The sequence below is a fragment of the Camarhynchus parvulus genome, chromosome 6, assembly GCF_901933205.1.
Source record: "Camarhynchus parvulus chromosome 6, STF_HiC, whole genome shotgun sequence".
In the NCBI taxonomy this organism is placed as follows: Eukaryota; Metazoa; Chordata; class Aves; order Passeriformes; family Thraupidae; genus Camarhynchus; species Camarhynchus parvulus.
This window is the reverse complement of record NC_044576.1, coordinates 5,528,271-5,548,691: the sequence shown is the minus strand read 5'-3', so window position 1 is coordinate 5,548,691 and position 20,421 is coordinate 5,528,271. Positions and strand designations below refer to the sequence as shown.

General features: G+C 41.4%; 1 protein-coding gene across 1 annotated transcript in view; it reads left to right on the top strand.

The window, feature by feature from the left end:
* IPMK (inositol polyphosphate multikinase) overlaps window positions 1–18,460 on the top strand; it is a 33,220-nt gene extending 14,760 nt beyond the window's left edge. The window contains 4 exon segments of the mRNA XM_030951190.1: window positions 2,666–2,762; window positions 5,470–5,642; window positions 11,810–11,891; window positions 12,836–18,460. Coding sequence (XP_030807050.1) covers window positions 2,666–2,762; window positions 5,470–5,642; window positions 11,810–11,891; window positions 12,836–13,470 — 987 coding nt within the window. The 3' untranslated portion in view covers window positions 13,471–18,460.
* The last annotated feature ends 1,961 nt before the right edge of the window (window positions 18,461–20,421 follow it).

Here is a 20,421-nt window from a genome sequence, read left to right as displayed (position 1 = left end):
GTATCCTGCTATTTGAAATACACAGGAACATACTCATAATTACTTGCTAAGTTGCCAAGTTTAATGGCCTAATGTTGACTTAGTTTAAAAAGTAAGTCAAGGGTCTGGTCTCTCTTAAAAAAACTCAAGTGGTCTCCTGACATTTCACTTTCTCCCAATCTTTTGCTAATAAATTGAGTTATTATGTTTGCCTATTTTTTCAGTTGCATTCAGTGTTTCTCCTTGCTGTCTGTTGCACTTTTGGTTTCCATTGCTCTGCTCTTGGTCCTGACCTATTTATATGCACTTGCTCCCATGTAAAGAAGTGATGATTTCTGCCTCTCAGATCTCCTCAGACTCATCTGGGAAAAGAGCATTAGTGCTCCTTTAGTGCAGTGGAGTGCCCTATCTTTGATTTAAGGTGCTATGATCATAAGCTACCATGGTAAACAAAAATTGGGTTTGTACTACTTGTATACAGCATGAAGTAATGGCAGCAGTCAGTGCTTGGAGTGCTGGCCCAGAAAGTGCTGCCTGCAGAGCTGTCTGAGCTGTTACCAAAGAGAGCAGGGATCAGGTCTGTGCCTGATCAAGTCTGTGCCTCAGCATCTCCCTGCTGCTCATCTTCCTCTCTCTTCCAGCCTTAGCTTCTTCTTTTCTTCATTAAACGAGTAAGATCAAGCTACATTGCAGTCTGCTGGAGAAAGCACTGTCCTCTGCTGGTACCCCTTCAGGCTCAGTGAGGAAATGTTGCATAAATACACTGATCAAAGGGGCAAACAAAGTTTTTTATCTTAGAGCACAGTGTACCAGCATACCAGCTTATGCTGAAGTGGAGGGAAACTGGACTTAGACATACAATTATGCGTCATCCTCAGTGGTCATGCCAGCTTGTCAAACCATGGCATGTGAAGAGAGGTCAGTGCCCTGTGATGTGACACTGTGGCTTGAAAGGCACACACCCAGCAACTTCTCTGTACTTAAGATAGCAACAGTATTGGCAGAGGGTGTGGTGTTGGGTGTACCCCTGAGTTTTGCAATACACTGTGCACATATTTGTCTACTCTGAGCTTTCAGCATTCAGCCCTTTGCCTTAGTCTCTTTTAAATGGGGCCTGTACCATGAGTTGGTTAAAGGAATGGGTCAAATTCAATACCTTAGCACACAGTCAGCATGGGTGTATCATGCTCTTGATCACTGCCCACTGACAGTGAAGGTGTCAGAACTGTGCCTGGTGCAAGCCCAGGAGAGCCCTGCTTTAGCTGTGGAGAAGTCCCTCTGTTAGAAGCACACTGGTGATTTGAGTTCACCTAGTTTGAGATTTTTGCAGTGAAGCCTAAATTTAGGACAAACTCCCATTAACTAATTTTAACAGTGCTGCTGCATGAGGTGCTGTGTTGAGTTACGGGCACTGGTGAGCAGAGCCAAGGCTTGCCTCCATGCTCTAAAATAGCCTGTGGACTTCAGGTCCATTTTTTTTTCTCCCTAGCTGTATTAACATAACACTACAGGTTTGTATTTTGCATTACCCCCCCTGTAGCTGCTATTGGCAGGTATCCCCCAGTGTGGTTAAATGTGGCCTGACACAGTGAGCTGAGCCAAGTCTGCAGAGCTGTTAACCCCTGATACTTGTTTTGCCTTGCTGCCAGCTTTGCAGTGGGCTCTGGCTGCACTGCAGTGACAGCAGAACCCTGAGCATGGCAGGTCACTGTGCAGCGCCCTGGCTGTTGCTGGGTGGCCATGGTAGGGCAGAGGGGAAGGACACCACTCTGATGGCAGCACAACTGGGACATCTCTGTGGGGAGTGGGATGAGATGGCTCCTAAATGCAGTGACAGTCATTGTAACCTGTGTGGATATGGATCTTTCAGTCTACAAAGCTTGTGGAAGCATGATACAGGCAATCCCCTATGTCTGCAACTACATCACTGGGTGGGATGGGGGAATCTGTGCAATGGAATGGTTTTGAAACCCTCTTAGCGTGCTGCAAACTGGTAACAGCCATGCAGTTCCACAACAGATAGTATCCAAAGCTTCTTTTAACTGCAGACTTGTTCCTTCGGAATATAAGCCAGCTGCTGGTTCCATACTGTTACTGTTTTTCCTAGAGAAGTTGAAAAAAAATGTTGAAAGCATTAAAAGCGAATGAAAAGAAATATATTTGAATTGTGCATAGTCTCTACAGCATGAATTGTCTTGAGGAAGATGAGAAAATGCTATCTAGTTTGAGCTTCTATACTTTACCTGATATTAATTAAAAAGATTTGGATATATAATACAGTGCAGTCATCCTACACAGTCTTGAATGCAAATGTGAGAACACCTTTTTCAATAGCTAGGCTTTGAAGTTAACAATCACAGTTTAGATTTTTATTTAAGTTAAGCCATAAATTGTGCTTAGGGTTGATGCATCATTGCCACTTGAAAATTTGAAAGAAAGGATTCCACTCATTTATGTTGGATTGTGATAATTATCATCTTCATCTTGTATGTTTTTTGAATGTAAGGTAAATATCTTAGACTTATAAAAACAAATACTGTAAGAAAGTATAATTATGGGACAATTGGAAATTGTCATGGTTTGGCCCCAGCCAGCTGCCAAGTACCATGCAGCTACTTGTTCTCTCCCCCACCAGCAGAAATGAATGTTTAAAATGATCTCTCCAAGCCTCCCTATTTTATTTCAGGTTTATGACTCTGACTGTTGCGACAGAATTCTTCTGGAGCTGCGGGAATATCTGCCAAAATACTTCGGTGTCTGGTCACCACCTACTGCACCAAATGGTACTGTTCTAATTTTATCTCTTAATCCAAACCTCCTGAAAAACATTTCTGGAGACTAATTTTTGGCAGTTTTGAGCGCTTTCGGGTTTTTTTGGACTTGTTTTGGAACCCACTGCCATTCCCTCTAACAGCTGGCTCCAGTTTGCAGTCTTGTGGCTGGATTAGATCTTCGGAGTCTTCCTCCCAGGGTAGATGGGGTGTGGCTGTTTGTACAGCAGAGGTTTCCTGAGTAGCTGGGCCTGATGGACATTGCCCCATTGCTCCTGCTCTGGGTGAGGTTGTGGTGGAGGAGTGGGCTGGTTCTGTGGTCATGTGCAGCCAGGTGATCAAAGGAAGAAGCACTTTGTGGGTGTGGAAGAAAGGAAAGATGGATACTCCTGGGCTGGGGAAGCATTCAGATTGGAATCTGCTGCTGTTTCTCCAGAGCTTGGATCCCATCACTGTGCCTTACCTCCTAAAGCACTTATTTCAGCAGGTGTCATGGTGGGGAGTTCTACTTGCCATCCTCTGTTACTGGTTTGAATGAAACAAAGATCTAGTGTCTTAAAATTTGTGTTTGTATAACATTGGGAGTCAGGAAGAAAAGGGTGGTTTTGGTAGAACAATTGGAAGATTGTGTCTTCAAGAGAAAATAGATATTGTTGTATTAGAAACTAGATTTTTTTCTGGGGGCTTTTCTAATTCACACTGGGGAAATGGAGCTTCTGGAACACACAACAAAGGGATGCCATGGAATCTATTTGAATACATGGGCACCAAACTGGATGCCATGCTCCTTTAAAATAGCTCTGTCTTCTTCTGCTTATGCTATCACTTGATAGCTTGTTTTTCAAAGAAGTAGTAGGACAGTATCCAAAGACATGGTGTAATACCTACAGGAAAAAAGTGAAAGCAAGATTGTGGTAGTACCAGCAGTTTCTTAGCTCAGATTTAGCTTCATGCTTTCCTTTTGGCACTAACTCAAATATCTCTACAAGAGCTATCTTTTTCCTTCCCTCTTTTTCCTTCCCTCATGACAATTTAATGTGTCATGGAGTTTACTTAATATTCCCTCTCAATTGCAAATAATTTTTTTTCTGTTTGCAGTATGATCTTCAGATGTGAAGATATGTGGTCTAACCAAGAGACAGTAATTCAGCACATAGCTCATTTGCTTTGGGGATTCAAAAGCACTGTGCACCATGGAGCTGGGTTTTGGAAGGTCCCATAGGCAATAGGAATAACTGTTTAAAGAAGAGAAACTTTGGGTTTTGTTTGTTTTGCTTCTTGAAAAGGCTGTGCACTATCATGAGTCCTGTTCATAGAAAGCTGTGGCAGCAGTTCAACCAAAACACTGCACTTCCAACTCTGTTATCTGTAGTGCTAATGAGCTTTGTGTAGTCTTGATAGAAATCAAAGTTGCTGCAGATGATGGAGCTTAGCAGAGTGTATGTGTACCTTGTTCCTAAATGTAGATTGAAGATATATTTGTAGGTTTGCTGCAGTCTTGATATTGGAAGCCTGACCTTTCCCTTGGCAATCACTGCTCTGCAGGCTCTGGGATCACAGCTCTGTACAATCCAGTGGTAGTGACTTAAAGTAGTAGAAGTCCCTTTTATTTCTTTTCCTTAAGAAAGTGTTTCTACTTATTAAGTGTAAATGAAATGTTGCTTGTTCCCTTTATCTTGACTGGGACTGGTTTGTTACCTGTCTGTACAACTTTCAAACAAGGCACTTTGTGCCTCTTTAAACTTGAACTAGTTTTGCTTTCTCTCACAATCCCAGTTTAGATCATACTGCAGGAATGAGGTATGATACAATGGTTTTTTGTGTTCAAACTGCATTAAAGCCAAAGAAATACCTTTATGGAGTAGGCTGTACTGGAAAGAAAAGCAGACTTGAAGTTTGTGCCTGGTGACAGGTGGATTTAGAAAGGACATAAAAAGAAGGAGACCAGCGTTGAGGCTGTGTTGGTTATGCCATTCCTGGCAAGGGCTGGAGGTGGGTGCAGCTGTCTGAGAGCTGGCTGGGTACTGACTCCATTTCCTTGTTGAGTTCTGATAGTGAGTGTGGGGGTCATGCTGGTAATGAAAATTTCCATCAGGGTTTAGATACTCCTTTAAATCTTCAGGCACTCCAAGTACTTTCAGGGTATCTTAGTCCAGCCACAGGGCTGTTAGAAATGGATGAAAGGCAGCCTAGGATTCCAAGAGCATCTTCCCCAAAAGGTGTGCCATGAGAAACAAGTGTAGATGGGAGTGGCATAAAAAGAAGCAAAATGAGCTGCACTTGAGCCCCTGAAGGCCAGAACTGAAATGTTCTCTTCATTTTTAAAATCACACAGGAGATCAACAGAATTGCAAAACTAGCCACACAGCTGCAAACCTGCATTTGTATGTGGTTAGTAGTTCTCTTTGTGATATGTTAATGACTTAATAAAAGCTACTCAGGGATTTTATCTGGGCAATAATTTGAATTTGAATGCTAAGTTAATGCATGTTAATTGTATACAATTTTCTAAACAAGAAAGCATTTAGATTTTTATAGCAATAGAATTTGTGGGTGTCAGTGACCATGACTTAGCCTTTATTCAGAGACAAATTTGACTCTTGAATTCATGTGATATAAAGCCTTAAACTCTTCACATTCCTCCACAGGTGCTCAGCAGAAGCTATGTAATTATTTTGCTATGACCCACTGTTAACAAAAGCTTTGTTTTTTTTGACAGATACATATCTAAAACTGGAAGATGTGACCCGTAAGTTTAATAAGCCCTGCATAATGGATGTAAAAATAGGTCAGAAAAGTTATGATCCCTATGCTTCAGCAGAGAAGATACAGCAGCAGGTCAGCAAGTACCCTCTGATGGAAGAGATTGGCTTTTTGGTTCTTGGAATGAGGGTAAGGACTTGTTTTGTCTCCACTTTAAGTTTATGCTCAGGCCTCTTGTCCCACACCAGGTACAGCAGCTGGTTTTCCTGGCAAACAGCAACCCTCTGGAGTTACACATAAATACAGTGTTACCTGAATGTCTTGGTAGTGCTGGTATCACCTGTCCTGTGAAATCGGTTCCAAAGCACTGCCCTGGTTCAAAACAATTATTTTACTTGGCTGTGTCCATTAGGGCAAGCTGTTTGCAACCTGGGCACTCTGTATGTATACAAGAGATGGGCTGGGTATTTAAAACTGAATATAGTTGCAATTAATTCTTCACCATCACAATAGATATTTAAAATTGTTAAGCAGACTTTTGTGTTTATTTTTTTTCAGGCTTATATCAGAGATTTACATACTGAACCAGTCTTTCTAATAATTCAGTAGTGAGCTGTATCCTCCACATTTTTCATCTTTATACTCTGCTTTTAAATAAAAACAGATATTTTTTCTTTTTAGGGAAGAGTAAGTAAGCTCTCAGAGGTGATGCATATAGCCATGAACAGCTGCTTATGTTTTACATTTTAAAAGGTTTTCTATCAGAAGGAAACTTCTTTTGATATTTACACACTCAAGGAACAGCTGTCAGGGGAAGGTTAGTTGGGCATGCAGACATGCCTATTAATTCTTAGTATTCTTAGAAATACTAGGAGTCAGTAGGTGTATATTGGCTACTTTAAAACTTCAATGTAAGGAAAAGCTGTACAGAATATTTATGGCTCAGTAAGAGAAATGTGTTGATGTCACTGAGCTCCTCATGGAATTCAAGAGTACTTTTCTCTGCAATGGTAGGTACAGGAGTAGTTTTCTTTTGATGTGGGACTTTTGTTTCTCTTCTCATACACAAAACCAGGGCTCCTCAAGCCGTTGCAGCATAAATGGCTGGAGACTTTGATAAACTTCCCCTTTGCTGTTCAAGAGCAGCAGCAGCCAGATTACACCATTGTTCAAGATAATTCTAATGTCTCTGTAATGTTTTGTGCAGAGCTGCCCAGCCTCCCAGCCCTTCACTCTGCCTTGAGATAAGCTGCTATATAAATTATAGTGCTCATGAGTAGTAATTACGTAAGCCTGTGAGCAAGAATGTGGGAGTTAAGTCAAAAAACCAGCCAAACAGTTTGGATGGAAAAGGGAGGTTAGAGATTATAGTTTTGGATTTGGTTGATGTCATTAGGTAACCTTTCTTATCTCATTTGTAAAACAATGTGCTTCATGTCCTATGTTTCATGACAGTGCAAAAGGAATGATTGATTGCTTCTGTGGTATGCTTGTGACTATTGTTTCTAACCTTGTCACTCATTTGTGCCTTTGTCCTGCTGCAGAATTTTTTTCAATCCCCTAATTCAGACTGGATGTATGATGATGATTCTCCCAAGTAGTGCAGTTTTCCATCCAGTGTTTTAACTAGATGAAATTTGGATTTTTGCCTTTGGCACTCAATTACATGTTGGAGCTTGTTTTCCAAATAGAATTGAAAAGGTTCCTCCTGCCCTCACACAGTACTTGGCAAAGTCTGAATTCGCAAGGCATGTTTTCTGCCTCTTGGTTATGGGGTGTTCTCCATGCTTGCTTTATTTTTGCAACATTCAGGCCATACTATAAAACACTCCTGCACAGATATGTACTGCCTGGAACAGCTCACGTGCTGGATGAAGTTGTTTTGTTCACTGGACCAAACATGATGTAACAAAGAAGTTCAGGGGTTTGGTTGTAATTTCTCCATTCAGTGGTTTTTTACCAGGGAGGCAGGCTTGTGGGGTAAAATTGTACAAGGCCAAGAAGGAGAGGGCCAGGAAAAACCGAGAACGTAGCTGCACTTTTACTAAAGCACCCATTGTATAAGTTGTCATGAACAGATACAAGCTAAAAAGTGTTTTAGGTGGGGGTTTTAGCCCAAAATCTATTTACAGTGTATTTTTACCCAAAAGGCTATTGAAACAGCTTTTTCTTATGCATTGGTAAACAAGCAGTCATCTGTTCATATATAAAATATGTGTGGTGTGTCCTTAAAAATAGGAGTCTCCTGTCTAGCCCAGCATTAATTTATGTACACAGTTCTGGCATGTGATCTGTATTTAGCATAACACACTGAATAGACAGAATAAATGCATGGAAATACATTTAGGAAGCACAGTTATTTTAATAACATTATTTAAAACCCCAGTGTACTTAGTGGAGAAGTTCCTTTCTTTAACAGCTGTCTCTGGATCCCTGAAGCATCCAAGGCCAGGTTGGACAGGATATGGAGCAGCCTGGTTTAGTCAAACGTGTCCCTGCCCATGGCAGGGGATTGGAACTGGGTCCCTTGAAACCAGATCATCCTGGGATTCTGTCAGAATGGACATGATTTGCTATGAAAATTGTTAGAGTTTAGAAGTTGGAAGAGTTTAGAGTTAGAAGTTGGAAGTCTCAGGTACTGTGGCAATAGCAAAAATACAAATTGCAATATGGTTTCAGTAGCAGACATGCAAACAGGTAAGAAATCTCTTCACAGCACAGGCAGTGTTAAATACAGAGCATTCTGCCTGCTGCTGAGTGCAAGCACCATGTGTGGGCTGTGCTCTCATTTCACATTCACAGCCCTTTGGAATCCACAGTTCCCAGATTCTGCAGATTTTCTTTTGTTTCCAGGGCATCGATTGCAATCTCACTTACTCCAAAATATTTCTGAAATGCTTTTTTAAAGCACAAACTGGTGATTATGTAATTTTAACATTATAATCCATCATTGACTTCTATTGTTAGTGCCTATGAACATGCAGGCAGTAATGTATAATAATCAAAGCTGCTTTTACAAGTGAATTTTCTAATCTATAGCACATGATTCTGCAGGATGTTTTCCTGCAGAAATAGACTGTAACTGACTCTATTTTATGAGGTTTTAATGAACTCTTTCTAGTACTGTGGTAATTTTCACAAGCTTTGATCTGCTAGTAACAAGATTTAGGAGTGAAGTCATAAAAGTATTAAATTTTGCATCTGCTGTTCAGATTCTTCTAGACTGAAAAATTACCAGAACTGGGGTTTTTACATTTATAAGTCTAATTCAAGCTTTGATGTTTAAGGGAACAGGAAGACAAAGCAAAACAAAACTTAAAAAAGCAAACAAAAAATCCATGAAACCATAAATAAATAAAACCCTAAGCCAAAGAAACCAACCAAAAGCCCTGAAATAAAGATCTTCCAAGCTGGAGCAGGTGGTCTTTTATTACATAAAAGAAATTGATTCTAGTGAGATGCTTCGTGGAAGTTCTGGGAGTCTAAAATTACTGTATTAAGCCGTTTTAAAGATGGTTCATGATTTAATTGCAGTGTTGTAGTTTCTTTTATTTAGGAGATTAATAGTCTTGCTTTTCCACTGGATAAATTTCAGCATGATTTCATTCTACAACTTAGTTATGTCAGGACTTGACTAAAAGTCTGTATATTGACTGTCAGAGCATTTGGGGGTGCAGTTAGTCATGTGAAGCACTCAGTCAAAATAGGCCAGAGGAACAAAGAAGCAAAATGGGCTGTGGCAGGTGGACAAGAAATGAGATTTCCCTCTCTAATAATTTCTTGGCTGCTGTTAAGGTTACAGATCTGGCTTGACTTGTTGTTCTGACAGAAATGGGCCAGTACAGACAGCTGCAACAGCAGGGGTGCAGAAAAAGCTTGGTTCAGAGGCACAGTGTCATTTTGGGAAGGGTTAATAGCAGGTGATTGGTGGTGCCCATGTGAACAAAAGCACAGTAGAGAAAGAGGTCAAACAGGAAGTTGATTTTAGCCTCCTGCTCCTCCAGCACAGCCACCCCTGTGTTTGGCTGGGTGAGGGTGGAGCAAGGGCTGGTGAGAGATGGTTTCTGTTTGAACTTGGCTTTGAGAATGGGGTGTGATGTATCTGTGTTTTAGTGAGGTTTTCCAGGAATGTTCAGCCAGTCTCTTCCTGCAGTTGTGCAAAGTCTCAAGGTGGTGGTCAGAGATGGTTTTCGTGATGATGCAGATCTGCTGTCCTTTAGTGCCACTGGCTGCAGCCAAGCCTCTGGGTGACCCAGGGCCTTCTGAGTGCACAAGGCAGTTAATTAAACACATACATTACACTCATCCTGTGGCTCTGGGACTTGGTGCTTTGTCACTCACTGTTTTGTATAGTTAAACATGTGCTGTTAATGCAGCATGTCTGTAAGCTGTATAGAAAGACATTTGGGGGATTATTTTGTTCAAATTATGAGGTGAGGTGCCTTCTTGGGAAGCCCAGCTCAGAAGCACAGGGTCTGATGTGCTGCTCCAGCGTTTCTTTGGAAAACAAGATGAGCTTGCAGATTTTAATCAGCATGTTTGAGCTAGTGCCCATGTCAGAAAAACTGCAGCTCCTACAGGAAGAGATAAGGAAGGTTCTGGTAAACAAGATTTGGTCAGGTACTGCTGCAGTGCTGATGTCTGCAGAAAGCTGCCCCTTGTCCAGCTACATGAGAACACTTAATATCATTAAAATGAAGGCACAGCTAGTGACAACTTAGGTGTAGTCTTCAGACTCTTGATTTTCTTTCTAAGCAACATTATTCTTTATTTAACTGCCTTTGACTTGTAGCTCTGTAAAAAGTTCTGAAACTTTTGGTATGTTTTTGAAGGTTACTTTGGTACCTTCAGCGTGTTTACATAAGTAATCTTTGAGTTTCTGTGTTGTATGCTGGTACTTTTTTCATGTGCTTTGGAAAAAAAACTCAGCAAAAATTAAGTGGAGAAAAAAATATTGTTCTTGTGAACGCAAAATCACAGTTGTCAGATGCAGTTTTAGAATAACTCATCTCTGCTATGGCCTTCTTCATTCCATAGACATGGAGGCCTCAGTTTCGCCAAGTATCATAACAGTGTGAAGTGTCTCTGCTACTGAATTCAAACATTTGGACTTACAGCTCTTTATTTTTTTTTAGAATAATGAGAACTGTTTAAACCCCTTCAGTTCATGGCTGGAGACTTAAAATCAATCTTTTTCTTAAAATAAAAGCTATTAGAGAGTGTTCTTCCCAAAACAGGAGGTGGGGATCTGTGTGATCAACTTTATTGTTGTTTGGATGGGGAAGAGACATTTTGGGGTGGTGGGCTGTAATGAAAACAGGGAATTCCATTATCTTCATTTAATGCTCCTGTAATATTTCTTTTTATTGCTGCTCTTTCACTGTTGTGGGCTTTATTGGTTGGCTTCAGCAAGAATAAGGTCCCAGAGGAGGGATGAGGAGCAGGCACCTCAGCTGTGTGCCCAGACTCGTCCAGTGGGATCCTCTCTGTTGACAGCAGTGAAGGGAGGGCAGGGCTGTGCATGGGGAGGATGCCACAGGGATGGGTGGTCTGAACAAGTGCCAAGCACCAAGTTCCTGCCAGAGACAACTGCCTGCTTGGTAACACCATTATTTCTGCAAATAAAAATTGTCTGTGCTCTCATAAACAAATTACACTTGGGCCTTGTTGCCTCGCTCATTGCTGCTATGGAAATATTTCAGTGTGAGAGAAAATATGTCTATATGTGTGGCAGTTTTGAATTAAGTTCTTAAGCTTGTACAGTTCCTGATATGGACAAAACTGTACCCATGTGAGGTGCCTCCCTTTCAGATGAGAGCTGAAGTACTGCTGTTGAGGCTGGAACCAGCTTTTGCCTGGCTGCTGCCATTTATTTAGTGCAGCCTCATTTGTGCTGACAGTTGCAGATGTGTCTTAGGGAGATGGGCCTTGGTGGTCACATACAGTAATTCTTACTGTTTTGCTTTTGTGCTAAATAGTTTTATAATCTGAAGAACTCAGAATAATTGCATTGAAATTTTTGTTCTGTTGTCTCACTGATTTAACATCCACAGTAACATAGATAGGAGTCTGATAGCTTCAGGTCTCAGTTGTAATTTGCAAAGCCTTAAAAAAGAGTTCCTTGTAAGGGGTACATTGCTTTTTGCCACCACCAGGATGTCTCTAGCACAGGAAAGCTGTAGCTTGGAGCCCAAGGGCTGAAGGGAGAGTTTTGGAGAGCACTTTTTTTTTGCTGGGCACTGCAAGAAACTTGAAAACTGTGAGGGCTAAATGTTTTGTGGCCTGTCTGTGAGGTATCTCTGCAGAAATACTGGTGCTTCACAATACACAGGGAGTGCCCTTCTTGCCTCTTTCAGGTGTACCACGTGTCATCAGACAGCTATGAGACACAAAACCAGCACTATGGAAGGAGCTTGACCAAGGAAACAGTAAAGGATGGTAAGTAAGGGAATTGGGGTGTGCTTGGATCTTTTCATTTAAATACTGATTTATAGAACTGTGTGGAAAAACTATTCTGGGCGTTCCTGTTTTAAAAGTCCTTTTTTGTTTTCATGTCACATGGGTCTTTGGCTGTTCCCTGTAGTGCTTGAGCTGCCTGTCAACCTGGAATTTTGTGCAGTTGGCTGTAACAGCAGTGCAGAATATAGGAATTTCCTCATCACGTCTCTTTTACTGCTAATAAGGGAGAGAATTCTAGAATTCAACTTCTTTGCAGCTTTGAAACTAGAATGTTGTAAAAGCATTTCATGTTTTTATTATAAATACATTTTTTTTGTCTCTAGTTGTCTTCTGTGAATATCTAAGTGTATTTTCTATTAGAAAGCTACTACAAAAGCATCTTTGAATTCAAAGGACTTTATCAGTTGAAGTCAGTCCACATGTTGCTCTACATTAACAATTAATAAAAATGCTGCCATCGTGGGGCTGTTTGGTGATAATGATTGTAGACTTGATATTAGCTGACACCTGCTCATCTGTCCCCCAGCAAGGGACAGAAGGTGCACACACAAACACACTCATAATATCAATCTGCTTGAGCCTCTTTGTGCATGGAGAATTTAATGGGTCCCTGCCCAAAACTGTCCAGACACTTGTTCAGCTGACCAGGAGCAGGCACCATGTTCTTTTACTGTGTGCTTGATGCATTTACTTGTGCTTACAGCCCAAGCCCAAGCTGTAGTATTACACAGCAGTGATGTGACTGAAGGTCTCAGCGTTCCCAGGTTCACTTTGGGTTTAGTTAGTAATTACCTGAACAGAAACTACCTGAATGGTGTCTGTTCCTTCAAATAAGAACTATTCTCATGCCAAAAGACAAAAAAAAATCATTGGTTTTCCATTCAGAAGTGAAAGTAATCCCAATATGTGTGTATTTCTTGCAGGCATCTCAAAGTTTTTCCACAGTGGGTACTGCTTGAGAAAAGATGTGGTAGCTGCCAGCATTCAGAAGGTTGAAAAGATTCTGGAGTGGTTTGAGGGCCAGACACAGCTCAACTTCTACGCAAGCTCACTGCTGTTTGTCTATGAGGGTTCATGCCAAGCAACAACCATGAGGCTGAGTGATGTCACCTTGGCAGAGAAGAGAAGAGTACCCAAAGGCCTGTTGTCAGGTGGAGATGTATTGGAGTATAATAATAATATTCATGTAATAAATTCTACAGAGAATGGAAAAATTGAAGCCTCTGTAGGTAAAGGCTTGTCGAAATTTTATGCACTTCACAAAAAGTCGTGCTCCAAGAGGCACCACAGCCAGCTCTCGCTAAAAGTTGAGAACTCAGAGCAAGACAATGTGTGGAAAAGCAGCACATGCATTACACAGGAGCACCTGAATGGAAATGTTCTACCCCAACTGGAAAAAGTTTTCTATCACATGCCAGCAGAGCCCAAGGAAAGTGCAAAGGTCGAGGTCCGAATGATCGATTTTGCTCATGTGTTTCCCAGCAACACAAAGGATGAGGGCTATATTTATGGTCTGAAGAATCTCATCACAGTACTGCAAAATATTTTGGATAACTAAATTCTTTGCTATGTTTTTTATTGGGGGCCAATGATAAAGAGCAACAACATGAAGAATTTCTGCACTTGTAATGCTGTATAACTGGGTTTGTATTGTTCTATATTTTATTTGTCTTTGTACTTTTGGTAGAAGGGTTTAACTTTTTATAATTTCACTCAGGAAAAATATTGATAGTTAATTAGGAAGTGTGAAAGGATGAAGATACTTGAGATAAAGCAGGATAGGTAAATTAATAGAATGAAATGTGTGTGGTTGGCTTAAGTCCAAGGACTACCAGAAGCAAGGGTTATGTTAGTTCCTCTAATGACTTTAGCATAGATGACATTTTTGCCCATTTAGCCTTGACACTGAGCCACATCTCCATTAAGAGGTGTTTAGAAAATAGACTGAAAGTTGTAAGGTGCAGGATTGATGTCCTCAGTACTGCCCTTGTGTTTACTGTATTTGAATAACTGGAGTAACTCTGCTTGGAGAGAAATCCCATTCTGAGTCAGCAGTCTCACCTGAAGCCAGTCCATCCCAAAGTGCTTTTCCATGTCATGGGACAATATTGTTGTTCTTTCAGCCCTTCCCCCTTTTGTGGATGTGTGTAGCTGATGTTCACCACAGATGAGCTACCATGTAATTTGTGTTGAGGTGCTAAGGAAATGCTGGAGTACAATACCATAACAGGCTTAAACTGCACAACTTCTAGAGAAACTGTTTGTTCCTAAGAAGGAGCAAAAGAAGGCAAAAGCAAGATGTTCCAGGAGCTAATTTGGTTTAGGAGACTATGTCAGTCTGTTAATGGAGTGTCTGATGCTGTGATTAAGGAAAATGTCTCACTGTTGTTCTCGTGGCCCTTCTCCAACAACATTGCTTTAAAAAGCAAACCAGTGCAATGGGGAAACAAGTGTTTTGGGTGAGCGTGCAGAGCTCTGCTGGCTGTATGCCACTTGCATTTTTGCAGTGAGTGTTTGATGCTTCAGCTGCTGGGGAGCACTGATGGAACCTCGAGCAATAGAGGCAGAGGAGCCTCCTGTGAGATCCTTCAGCCTTGGAGCCACCAGCTGTGCCAGCGCTCGTGCCAGAGGAGCTGTGGCTCTCCGTCCTGGGCTCCAGACACTGCAGGTTTCTTTAATGACACACAGGCAAGCTGTGTCATTTGAAAGCTGTCCCATTTCCTTCCTTTTCCTAAGAAAAATTCAGCGCTTGTATGGAATACTTGAGATCAGGATGATGTATCCAAAGCAATTTTGGTGTGTCTCTTCTGTATGCTGTGTAGGTGGCTGTGCTGCCATGCATGTTACAGTGAGCTGTATGAAAAGTGGGAATGGAGGAGTCCTGCCATCCCTAGAGCAAGATTTTAATGCTTAAAGCATTTCCAGGACAAAAATGTTTTAGAATGGATTTAGTCATTGGAAACATACATCTTTTTCATGTGAACTTAGTGACCCTGTGGCCTTGCTGCTCTCTCTGTATGATGTTCTGCACTATGCACTCAGCTGTGTTCACATCTTGACAAGTTCTTCATTGGACATCTGTTTTCTACATGACAAAGAGATTCATACTTTTTCAAGCAAATACACTGTTTTAAATAAAGCTGAATTTTTAGCTCTATTTGAGAACTGGGGTTAATTGGGAGAAACAGGGTATTACTATGTGTAGAATTACATGGTTTAAACTTTAGAACTCATGTTTGGCCAATACATTCAAGAATGAAACCAATCTTTTAGTAACATGATGTTTTAGAAGTATGGAAAAAGGGGCTTGCAGGAAGGGTGAGACCAGTGTGTTAAAAATTTTATGTGAAATACAGTGAAGTCTGAGGGGGAAAGTACCAGGAAGAGAGGAACTTGTTTCCTACCTGGTATTTCTCTTGCACCTTATAGTTAATATATTCCCAACTCTCTGTGAATTAATTTAAGCCATAATTTAGAAAGAGTTTGTGGTTTTGTTGCTTTGTCACTGGTTTCTCTGTTATGATTTTGTTGTTCTATCCCTTAAATAGTCAACACTAGAGTAGTCCAGACTGGTAGTGGCCTTGTATGATAAAGGTACAAGGTCTTATAGGAGAGTATGGGCAAAAAAAAATTATCATCACTTTTGTCCTCTCTAATTCATCTCTTCTGGGTTTTAATCCATTTTGTACCAGAGAAATGAGGCATTTTCCTCAAGTCAGTTATTGGAAAATGATTAGTATGCACTTAGTACCATGCACTCTCCTGTCTCTGCTTTAAGATACATGTCCTCAGTGTTTGAATGCTCTTTAAGTATTGATTGTTTTGTTGGCTATGGCAGTATTTGTAACACGCCTGGAATATTGTCAACCTGTCAGAATATTTTGAATAAAAAAAATTTATCATGGTTTTTGTACCAGTAGTTATTATGAATGTATTTCTGATAATTTAAAATGTAGCTTGAGAAGTAACAGTATTTTTATTGGAAATTGTGTGAATAAAGCTTGCTGTGGAGATGTTTGGGCATAGTACCAGCTGTGAGTTTGAGCCTGCAGAGGCCTTCTATTCACACTTCTGTTCTTGCAGATTTTAGGTTTGGTGTGTCTCGTGTCTGAGCCAGTTGTTTTCAGTTACTGTTGGAAATGTATTCACAGAAATTATTAAACAGAATATGTAATTAATCAGAAGATGAAGAGGGAGACAATGGGTCACTGAACTGATGCACTCTCAATGATTGATCTCCCTCCCTCTCAGTAACGCCCCTTTTGCTCTCTGGACAGGCAGCCATCCCATGGAAATCTTTACAGGAATGGCTACAAGGCTTGTAGGTGTTTATGTCCCATAAAACAGTGGGTTGCTGCCCCACACTGGTGTGGTGTAGCTGGGTGCTACGCCTGCTGAGGAAACTGATGGTTTTAAGCAATAAGAGTTGGGTTTAGCAGAGCTGACTCTCAAAAGGAAGAAATCACACAGCATTGTCACTTGTGGACTCTGAGAATGAATACAGGCTTCTGCCTAGCTGGTGTGAGGACTATTTAGGATTACCTAAGGGGAACTTGAGTTGTATAAAGTGTTATGAAAAGCATTTACAAATGTATTTTTGATTATGGGCGAAATTTGTTGCATAAATTGCATTGGAAGTTACTATACCACTATGAAATACTTCAGATAATTTAATCAATTTGTTTTATGAACTGAACTGGAGACTTTACTGGTAGTAGTGATTCTGATGAAACTTGCACTGTTTTGGTTTTTTTCTACTGTAATGTATAACCAGGATGTTCTTTTCCATAATCTCACAGTTTCATGGAGAACTTCTAAAAGTACTGAGTAGATTAGGGAACGACTATTTTCCATTAATTTGATTAACAGAGTGCATATGTTCTTAAAATATTTCAGTGCATGTAATATTGTAAGTAATGTTAACATACTACAAATCCAGAACTCCAGTAAAACTTCCTCACCTGCAGAGAGCTCTTGATGTGCTCTGGATTGTGCAGAGTTTAAAATGGCCTCAGGTGTGAGAGCAGCAGTGGTGAAGGAACAGCATCAGCTGTGCTGGCCATGTCAGGTGTGCAGGAGTGTTCACATTGTGAGCCTGAAATCATTGGAGTGACTTGCTCCCTTCATGATGTGAAGCACAAGCAAATGTAGGAAGATGCTGGAAGAGTGGAGACTCACATCCACACTTGCTGTTTGAAGTCAGGATTAGTTGTACATCCTCCCAGTTTCTTTTGAGTTTCTTTTCCCTACGTGCCAGTTTCCCCCCCTGAGTGCCCTGGTGGCATCACAATGGAAATTTGCATTTCCTAAAAAGCTTATGCCCCATAACTCCTATTGAAGTGCCAGTACTGAAAACACCAGGAGATGCCTCAGATACTGTGGGATATTTCCACTGTCCCCTGGAAGAGCAGGAGTGGAGCTGGTGGACAGCACGATCTGACGGGAGACTGGATTGTAGGCTTGGAGTGAGTTCTTTACTCATGAGTTGCAGAGGATGTTCTGGGGGCAAGGTGAGTGACAGCTGAGCTGTGTGGAGTTTCCCTTCCCTCACTGCAGTTCAGGTGAGGTTGGGGTTTAAGGAGAGATCTGTCTGGTACAGCAGAGCAGTGAGAGTTCCTAAGGAGCCCTGAGCAGGACCCTGGGTCTGTGCTGTAGCACAGGGAATTGCTACGGGTGGGATCCAAAGGCTGCAGATCCCCAGGTGTCCCACAGAGAAAATGTGCTGTGCTTATTCATTGGGTTAAACAAGATCTTTTCTGGGAAGTATCATCACCATAGCCACGGGCCAAATCTGGCTGGTTTTCATGTTCACAGCAACCTGGAAATGGAAACTGCAGTACAAAATTGTCATCCAAAGGGCAAATATGTTTGAAAGGGGAAAATGAGCAAACTAAGGGTTGTACCACAGGAAACATGTTTCAATGAATATCTTTTACTCTGGTCTTGTTTAGTGGAGATAGGCCTTGTGGATTTGGGGTTTAATTTGTTACATGACATTTAGTAGCAAAGTCAGAACAAAGGTACTTCAAAACACCTTAGTTTGAATTATGCACATTGGTTCAAGTAGTTATTTTATTTCATAGGTGACTTTTTAAAAAAGAAAGTAACTTCCAAACACAATGTGTGTTGCACCTGACTAAATGAAACTACAGTGCACAAAGGCACTTTAATCCTCTGGGAACTGTACTGGAACATAGCTGAAACCATGTGAAATTGCACCTGATGCTGTGTTGTTAATTGTTTTTGAAATTTAAAGTTCTACATTCATTATGTTGATGAATGGATGTGTCTAAGCTAGTCTCAGTTTCTTTGATCCAAGTGTCTAAAGCTGCCCCTCAATCTCCTCTGATCTGTATGTGTTTGTAATTTCTTTTTGCTATTTTCTGACATTCCTGGACCACAGGGAGTATTGTTAATATTACCCATCTTTATTTTATAGAACATTGTACTGTGCTATCTACCAACTTTTGTAACTTAATTATTAGTGATATTTAGGGTCATTCTAATAGCTGTATATTTGGCAAATTATTAAAATTTTCTGCAAGTGACTTGCAAGTATAATTGGTTTCTTTTAAATATAAGAAGATTGTTGAGAGAAAGTTTATTTGACTGTTACCTGCACTGATGATGAATCCTTCTTTCTTTCCATCTTTATTTCTCCTTTTTTCTGTGCACTCTGTAATGGGTTTCCCTTGGATTTACCAGGTTTGCTTTACCACCATGTTTTTGTCACAGCATCCATTGCCATTGTTTGTTGGGACTACCTGCTGGGTATACAAGAATCATCTCTGTAAAATAAAAAAAAAATCCACAATCCTTTAAACTCATCTTGGAAAACCCTTCACAGCACCACAGGAGGCTGAAGATGTTGTTGATTACAAGTCCTTTTGCATCCAACATCAGGTCCCAGATTCTAAAAGCATGCAGGAACACCCTTAGTGCTTCACTTTTAAGTTGGTTTGGTTTGGAGGGGAGATTATGTTGGGAATTTTTTTTTTTAATGTGTTGTGTTGCTTGTCTACAAAAAGTTTCTAAATGTGTTCAGTAGTCTTAAGTGCTGTCCCATGGCTCTGTCCAGCCTTCCTTCCCATGCTGCAGAATTGGAAGAAATGATGGGGTAAGGCTGTAACTGGCAAAATCCACAGTATTGTGAGGATTTTGGTTTTTTTGTGTTTGAATTTAAAAAATAGTGGTTATGCCCTGAAGAAGCTTGTAAAGAAATCCCCATTTCCTTGTTGGTTTAAAGTGAAGAAGGAATCACACTCCTTGGTTTCCTGCTCACATCACTTGTCAGGGGTATTGCCTGGCTGGGGTTACTGTCTCTGTTCTCTCCTTCCTTTCACACACGTGTGTTTGAACAGTGCACAGTGGAATATCTCAGGGAGCTGATGCAGCTGAGAACTGCCTCAGACTTAGAAAATGCCACGTGGAGAGGAGCTGGGGGGAGCTGCACAGAGTCCCCACAGAGACACAGCCCATCCAGGCTGTGTAGGCACAGAGTTTGTGGTAATTGGGAGTGGGGCTGAGCCTCATCCCCAATGGGCTGCAGCTGTGCAGGACAGGTGAATGATATTAAAGGTAATGAGCCATTAATGAGCCCAGGGGCACTGACCAATCACACAGGGAGCAGGGGGCACACAGGTGCAGTGCATTAACATGAGGGGATAAAAGGCTGGGCTGAAGAGCAAGAAGGGCAGTTGCTTGCAGCCTTCTGAAGTGGGATGGTGTTGCTCTCTATGGACAGGCACCTGAACCCTTCTGATCAGGTAAGGTGTTACTGTGTATGGGGGAATGCTTAAAGCCTTCTGAAACTGTATGGTGACACTGTATTGTGGCTGTCTCATCTGTGATATGTGCTGTGACAAGGATGGGCACGGAGCTGAGGCTCTTGGGATATGGCCCTGTGTGACAACCAAGCCCACTGTTCCCTTAGTGCAGAGACCTGCTGTGAGTCTCTGCTAGCACAGCTCTTGGGTTTATGTGCCACTGCCTCTGTGCACAGTGTGACTGATGCCTGGCAGATGCCAAATGTTAGAGTCCCACTTATCTGACACATAAATTACTAATTTTCTGCTCTCCTGGCTTCCTCAATTTGCCTTGTTTTTAGGAAGAGAAGTGCCTCTTCTGTGTGGAGAAAAGGCTGGGGCTGTGGGAGGGGAATGGGTGTTACAGAATCCTTTCAGTGCAGGTAGGTCAAGGGAAGCTGCAGGTTGAGCTCTGGGGGAGCCCAGGGCCACGGGCTGTGACCTGCTGACCCTCTGTGTAATGAGGGGCCTGGGGACCTGTGGCCCTGCCAGGGGGCTGGAGGCTGGGAGACAGCAGGAGCAGAGGACCCCAGAGTTTTGCCCTCAGACTGTGAGGGGATAAAAACCAAGGGGTTCCTTTTTTGGGGTCTCTCCTCAAAGGAACTAGCTGGAATTGTTATTTAGTTATTTGCTAATTGCACCAAGATTAAATTATTTGAAGAATTTGAATATCTGAGACTGCCATGGAAAACCTGGATATGAGC